The sequence below is a fragment of the Alligator sinensis genome, unplaced genomic scaffold (assembly GCF_000455745.1).
Source record: "Alligator sinensis unplaced genomic scaffold, ASM45574v1 scaffold360_3, whole genome shotgun sequence".
Taxonomy (NCBI): domain Eukaryota; kingdom Metazoa; phylum Chordata; order Crocodylia; family Alligatoridae; genus Alligator; species Alligator sinensis.
In genome coordinates, this window is record NW_005841977.1 from 887221 (window position 1) to 895224 (window position 8004).

Consider the following 8004-nt stretch of genomic DNA (forward strand, 5'->3'; position numbering starts at 1 on the left):
GTGCCATACACTGATTTTAAAGCATCATGCAAATCAACCATAGAAAGGATCTATGTTATAATGTGGAACATTTTTTTATGGATGGTTTGCCATTTTATGGTGCCCTAAATTGGGTGCACATATAGCACCCTTGCCATTTATGCTCTGATTAACCTGTTAATCATGGCATAAATGCAATGTGTAGTGGGGCCCCAACAGACCCTTCTTTCTGCATTTTTTTTTTTTTTTAACTGCTGAGAGGTATATATAAAAAGTGTTCTTCATTAAATGTAAACAGCCATATTAGTGTGTTATTAAGGTGGTACTACTTTAAGATGTTAGATAAATGTAAAAGTTAGGGATAATGTTATTTCTTATTTTTAAATTTAAAACAGGTGAACGAGAAGACAGGACCATGACAGAGGGGATATGTCACTCTAAATCCACACCATAAGCTTTTTTATTGTTCATCTTGTTTCTTTGAGTCTACTGTTAAAAGCACACACTTTTGCTACAAATATTTAACTATCTAATATTCACATTAACTAAACTCTGGATGAGGAAAAAGTTAGTCACTTAAGACAATCCATTTAAAAACAATTCTAAGAAGACTCTGATTTTCTTTTCTTTTCAACATTTTTTGGTGGAATGAGGAATTATTTTGTGCACGTGTATGCTGGAGAGGAAAGGAGTGGCAGACAGACAAGTTTACATCAAAGTTTCTCCAACAGGCTCCTCAAGAAGGATTCATGGGAAGAATTGTTCCTGAATTTACTTGGAAATCCATTTTTGAGCCATGCTTATCTATAGGATTATAGAAAGTGCACAACACCCAAAATTCTTCAAAAGTTTACATTTTGTAAAGAATGCATTATCAATATACAGACACATCATATGTAGCTTTCAGGCACAGTAAAAGTGGTAGAAATGTTTTTTAAAAGCCCTAAGTTATGCATAAATTTAAATGAGACAAAAGGAGATATTCTAGTCTATCAAGTAAACAGGTTATTGCACCATTTTCCATAAGAGTGAGTCCTTCAAAGGAGAAGACGTTACATGAAAAACTTGCCAAGTTTCAATAACATTAAGGTAAAAACATACACAAATACAAATTTCCTGAATTTTCACTGGATTTTGACACTAATATTTCAAGGTTTATTAGTATTGAAAGCCATGACCTATAGGACTACATTGAAAAGCAAAAGAAGCAAAATCAGAAACCTCTAGGCATATAAACGTTTGAGACTAAATCCAGTTGCCAACAGTTAAGTTAAAATGTTTACAATTTTTAAATGCTTTAAAATATCAAGTTTTAAGATATTTTTAAATACCTTTGCTTGAAACTCTTGTTTTAAGTAAGTGGAAGAATGGAATGGAATGGTTTTATGGATGATTTTGCAGAAGATGAGGATCTTACTTTCTAATGTTCATAGCCTGAAATCCAAGTTATCATGTTTGTATTCCTGAACAACATCTACTAATGGGTTTAAGGGTGGGGAGGAGGGTGGTTGTACCTGGGTGGTGTAAGATTAAAAATAAAGAATTCTTTAAGTGCTCTCTAAAATTGAAACACCGTAAATTAGCCAGAGCTGCTCTAATTATAACACTGCCCTGTCTCATGCATCAGCGTACTGACGAGCTTTAGTTCAAGTTTACAGTGCAGAGGCACTGCATCTAGGAACTCTTCGCCAAAGCACAGCGTGACTTTGCTCTCAGGGAAGCGGCCTTGACTGCTGGAGAACAGCTGCAGCTCTCGGATGAACTGGTTGGTGTCGAAGTTGCCAGTATATACTACAGGTGATGTGCTGTTCATGTCCATGAGCTAAGGCAACAAAAAAAGCATTTCTGGGAGCAATAAACTCCAGCGTGAGAAGCACCAGAGTTTATTGCTTTGCATTAATTGCATGTGTAGATGCGTCCAGTGTGGTTCAGATACAACCTAGGCACTTTCACACACGCTCCAGGGGTGGGGTGGGGGTGCTTTAATAAAGACGGCTCTGAGATCTACTCTAATTATAGCACTGCCCTGTCTCGTGTATCAGTGTATTGACGAGCTCTAGTTCAAGTGCCCTGCTGCCATTTTTAAGCGCAGGGATGCTGATACACAAGACACAGGAGGCTGCTGGAGTGCAGCAATTACCACACTCCAGCAGACTTGATTAATTGCGTATAGGCAACCTTGACTTCTAACTTCTCAAAAATGCTCTGTATACAACACTTCTTCTATAGGCCTCAAGACAGGATCCAGCCTGCAGGTAATACTGTGGGGATGCTGAAGTCCCAGAACTTCAAGATGTGCACATATGTACATAAAAATACATGTGCACACGTTTCTTCCCTTCTCCAACCACAAATGTACAACAGTCTAGCTAAATGGTGGCACAGGTGACATTAAAGATAACCAATTCTAGGACCATCTAAAGACCACCATAAATTTACTATTGCTTGTGCTATGGAAGCTACTGGCCTGAACTAGTGATACTGGTGCTCTCCCCACTGAAGGGACAGATATCTATCCTTTATATTACAATGCTTCTCCTAAACTGCAATGAGTGTTCTAAGAAAAAACATCAGAGAATTACCCAATTTTAGGGGTTTGCTTTTCTTTAAAAAAAAAAAAAAAAAAAAGAACAAAAAACAGATAAACCACTGGGATTTAAAACTTCACTGTGCATGAGTAAGATATGCTTCACAAGCCCATTTAGTAAACAAAAACAAACAAACAAAAAAACCCAAACAAGCAAACAAAAAAAAAAAGTCTCTCTCTTTCTGTCCGTTAACAAGTCAAAGCTATACGGTGCATGAAACCTGATTTCCTTAACGCATGCCTGCCTTCATACACACAGATCAGTACCAGTACAAATAAACAAATACACATGTGAATAAGCAGAATGCCTGTGCAAAGCAGCTAGTATTCACTTCGGATTCGACTGATTTAGGGGACAGTGATTCGATTCAGTGATTCGAATCACTGTCCCAAATCGTTTTGTCTGAATCTCACTCCCTGCACTCAGTGGCTGCTGCCAGGCTGGGGGGGTGATCCCCGCTGCTCCCCACTGCCCTGTGCTATGTTGGGGAGCTTTGCCACGAGCTCCCAGCAGCCCCGACGGCTGCTGCAGCAGCAGCCAGTGAGTGTGGGATTTTTTTTTTTTTAAAGAACCGGCAGCTGGGGCCAGAGGTCAGCCATGGGCAAGGCTGGGAGAGCCGGCAGGGGATGGGGACTCGTAGCAGTGCCCCCCACACAGTGCAGGGCAGTGGGGGGCAGCAGGGATCGCTCCCCCACCTGGCAGGAGCCCCTGAGTGTGGGGCTTTTTTATTTTTTAAAGAGCCAGGAGCTGGGGCTGAACGGGGCAACCATTGATGGGGCTGGGAGAGCAGGCGGGGGTCAGGGGGTGCTCAGGGGGGCTGGCATCAAGCCCCCTTTGCATGGCTTGATACCACACATTTCACATCAACGTGGCAATTCCTTTCTATCCTTCTTCAATGTTTACAACAAATGTGTAACTAGATGTTGTCAAAATATCATGGGTAGGGATCTGTATAATTCAGTTGGAGAATCTCATAAAATTTCACCCTCCTTCCACCACTGCAAACCATGTTCTGGGTTCTAAGCTTTCATATTTTAAAATAATTAATTTTTCACTGATCACTTGTATTTTGCTAGTATCCAGAAGCTTCAGTCAAGATGATATCCCCATTTTCCTGGCACTGCACAACCACATGCTAAGAGACAGAATCTATTCTAAACAGCTTAAAAATTCAATTTAAAACAAGGCTCAATGACTGTAAATAAACAAAAAAAAGACTAAGGTTACAGCAATAAGAACACATGGTGGGAGATGATCTACATGCCAGTATTTTTATTATAAAAATTAAACAATAAATCTAGTAACCCTTTTGTTTAAAAATACCCAACAAAACAAAAACAAAACCTCTTTGGTATGGCAAAGAGTGCAAATCAGTTCAGCACTGTATTCCTGACTCTGAAAGCGCTCAAAATTTATGATGTTAACCTTTCCCACTCATCCCAATAAATGTTGATTTTTAAAACTATTAATTACTTCAGTCTCCCATTTTGGCAGAAATTTCCTGAAAATCCAGTTCCTAAAAGCCTGAACTCCCACCCCATCTCCCCAGCTGCCAACATTACCAGCTTATCTGTAACAATGTCTACAGTGTAGTTGTGCTGGAAATATAAAAATCCGGTAGCACCCTATATTTTAGAGGCACAATACAACAAGTGCTATTTGACAGGAAAAAACAAACAATAGAGAGAGACACTTTACTGCCGGTTTCACTTCATTTCATATTGAAATCAATTTCTGAATTTTAACTGAAACCATTACAGAAGTCATCACTGAAGTGCAAGAACAAGGCAGCCTGGCAGCAGAATTTAGCACCAACATACTGCTGCAGAGTCCACAGTACCTTATGATGGAGTAAGACAGAAAAACAGAAGTCCAAGTATAGAGAGGCTTTAGCCTCATGCTGGATAATGTGATGTCTCCCTCATCCACATGCTCTGCTTAGTGAACAGGGAGAGTCTTCTGGTTAGCAAGGAAGGGGACTACAGGGATCAGTAAATCAACCATGAGTAAGCCTATTCAGCAGGCTTCACCCAAAGAGTTGTGTAGGCTTTTATAACAGTTAATGGAACAAATGAATGAACTAACGTGGCAGCACTAGAAGAGTACCTACGGATCAATACATAAAGCAAGAGATGGGATATTTTATATTTCTCATATTTGTCTGGAATACAATCTTATACTCACACAGGTTTTGCCACTAATTAGCAGGGTTAACTGAATCTCAGAGAGCCAAATTACACTTGCTTCCCCTGGGGTGTGCAGTGCATCTGTATACTTTTTCTAAAGCAGGTTCAGGTTCCACAAATCTAGCAGGTGTATACTTGCATCCCTCTTTACTCTGCTTTAGACATGGAGGATTCCAGATAGAGCCTAAAGAGAGCATACAAGCATGGAAAACCTAGGCTCCAGTTTGGGCATATTCCCTTAATTTTCTAAAACCTTGAGGCTCTCAGTTAACAGCAGCTGCAAGTGTATTTGAAAGCAGGTACTTAAGCCCTTACCCTCTGCATATTAAGAATCTTAGTGAAGGATAATTTGAACCAAATCCTATCATGCATAAAAATAATGAATGAGAAGTTTTCAATTCCCTATGCTTAAATGTTGTACATATGGAAAAGAGAGCTTAAGGACAATCAAATATCAAACCTACAGATTGAATGGAAGGGGAAATACATGAAGCAATAAAGCACTCACAGCACATAGTGCCTTTCATTTAACATCTCAGAGCAGCTTGCAAACATTATGAGATGCTTTGGAAGATTTTCTTCCTCCCCAAAGAACCAATTAAATCACCATACACCCTGTCTTATAAAGTCACCCTGAAGACCAGGAAACAAATGTGGTTAATATGGGTGGCTGGAAGAGTCTAACAAAACTGTACTTTAAAAGTACCCACATGTGATTTCCCAGCAACATCCTAAAAGGCAGGGTCACCTTTGAAGGTCATGATTTAAAGTATAGGTGTTAATGCCCATTGTAAAATTTATATCTTCAAGTTTTAGGTAACTGGAAATGTCTGTCTTTTGTCATCTTTTTCTATGTCCCAGCATAATTCTGGCTTCTTCAAACATCAATACAGAAAACAGAGAAATACATCACTCCATAATGAAAGCTACATCAAGAAATAAGTGATTTGAGGTGAGAGGAGAGAGTCTCTCCCCCCCAGATGGAAATGTGTAATCACAACCCTTCCATTTGTATTTCCCATAATTATTGCTATACTTCCACAGGATCCACCTATCTTAAACAAACCTACCATGTGGTAGCGTTATGTTTGCACCGTCAATGATCGCTTGTGCCAGTTCATGATCATTGCTCTCAAATGCATGAGCAGCAGCCTTGAGGGCATCCCAAATTTCCTTACGACCTTCAAAAGCTGGTGCCGTGTCCCAGAACTCGTCTCTTTTACTGCGCAACTGTCCATCCGTCATTGGGTAATCACTTTTCCATTTTGGTTTCTCCTTTTTCAGGGGCTGATTGCGACCTAAAGCAACTGTGAGGAGAAAAAAAAACAAAACACACACGCACATTAAAGCCAATTTGGTTTTGTTTAGTTCTCAGCAGCTTTAGCCTTCTTTCTGGAGACCCAGCTCTCCAGTCTCCCCTGTGCTCCCTACACTGCTTTAGTCTGTTTTTAAGGATATTTACTTATTCCAAAAGTCTCTGCCCTCAGGCTTTACTCCTTAGCTTTTTCAAGGGTTTCTCTTCCATTATCCAATTATACCTGCCTCTCTGACTCTCTCAGTATTCCCCGGGAGCCCTAAAAGTTCCCTGTAAGCTCCCCTGGTAACTTTGTGCCTTTGCTACTTATACCATCTGCTACGAGCTGCATGACTCATCCCTAAAACAATAGAAATCTTTCAGCATACTACAGCAGCAATATAGTGAGAGAAGCATATTAACTAGAAGCACCCTGCTGTCAGAGGGAATATTGCATCAGGATCTTCCATTTCTGTACAGCGAGCAATGAACACTGTACAACAAATGATGCTTGCTACTAAACACAAGAGTTTCATAAAGCAAAGAATTTTTGCATCACTGTGCATCTCATTTGCCTTTCGCCATATATTGAGCCTTTAAATATTTAAACTCTGAGGCTAGCAACTTAATGGATACACTAAAATCCCTAAAAAAAATCCAGTAACTTGACCAGCTTTCCCATATTGGATACTTCATTTATATGACATATTTGCTTCACTTTAACTAAAAGCTATTTTCATATACAAGTCAGCTAAAAAGGATGACAGAGGCTTTAAGATATGACACTATTAGATCTATTCATTCAAGTTTGGTTTGCGCATTGGGACAAACATTTAACAAACAGGCTATTTCAAATACTGTCCAAGAACACTGTTCAAGGATATTTTGGAGAGCAAGGCTCTCAGGTATTTCAAGGCTTCCTGCTGCCAAGAGCAGAATTATAGAGGCAGAGCAGAGGAAATGCCCAATATGCAAGCATGTGCTGGTGATCAAAGACAAATATCACTTTGGGTTTGCTGGCATGTAGCCCAGCAGTCACTGTTAATGTAAGAACATTGGAGAAACTGGTTTAAAAAGGCCAGGAATTTCCCAAATACACTGGTTCGATCAAGGAGACCAAGCATATGCTTGGGACTCGGAAGGTTTTTTGTCCTGAATGCTATTTCAGAAAATAAAGTTAAAATTTTGGGTTGTCACAAAAGTGCACTGGGATTTTTACAGTGCCCCTAAACTGCATAACGGACCTGGAAAGTATTGCTTTTAATATCACCCGCACTGTAGACAAAAGAGGGCATAGTGGAAAACTTCTTTTCACATAATGAAAAAGAGCCGACTTGCATGTGTAAAAATTCAATTTAAAACATTTCTGGCTGCAGCAACCCCATAAAAATGGGTCATTGTCTTGCAACATGTAGCACTATGTGGAAAACAAGCAGTGAAAAACAATAAAAATAATTCCCTTTCTGGTGCAATACCACAGGACTTTGAATACTGTACAGTGTTTAATGTTTCTGGAGGGAACAAATGCTCTTCGTTCATTAACCCAAATTTAAAGATGTTCTTTGAAGCTGAACAAAATATTTTAGATGTGGGGCATGGATGTATGAGAAAAGCTGATGTCTGTCTCTTATGAGCAGCACTCTACATGTAGTCCCAACCAGTAAATCTACTCCATGTGATTTGGGAAGACTCCCAGTGACATTCTTGGGAGAAAGAGCCCTAACATTTCCAGTACTATGATTGAACCACAAAATTCTCCGTCTGGTTAAGGAAGGCAATAACAGACTTAATTTGTCCTCTCACGTCTGCAATACAGTGGCCAAATTGTCTCTGATCAAAATAAGGCTCTGCAGCTGCTATGCCGTCAAGACCCAGTTAACAGAATTGTTTCTGCTTAACAGAGCTCCTGATTATTAGTCTTCAAAAATCTCAGAGCACTGATGTAAAAAGCAGGAAT

At 39.7% G+C, this 8004-nt stretch overlaps 1 protein-coding gene across 1 annotated transcript in view; it reads right to left on the reverse strand.

The window, feature by feature from the left end:
• Positions 1-8004, reverse strand: part of UBTD2 (ubiquitin domain containing 2) — a 60525-nt gene that overhangs the window by 36464 nt on the left and 16057 nt on the right. The window contains exon 2 of the mRNA XM_006021090.3: positions 5824-6060. Coding sequence (XP_006021152.1) covers positions 5824-6060 — 237 coding nt within the window. The remainder of the gene's footprint in view (positions 1-5823; positions 6061-8004) is intronic.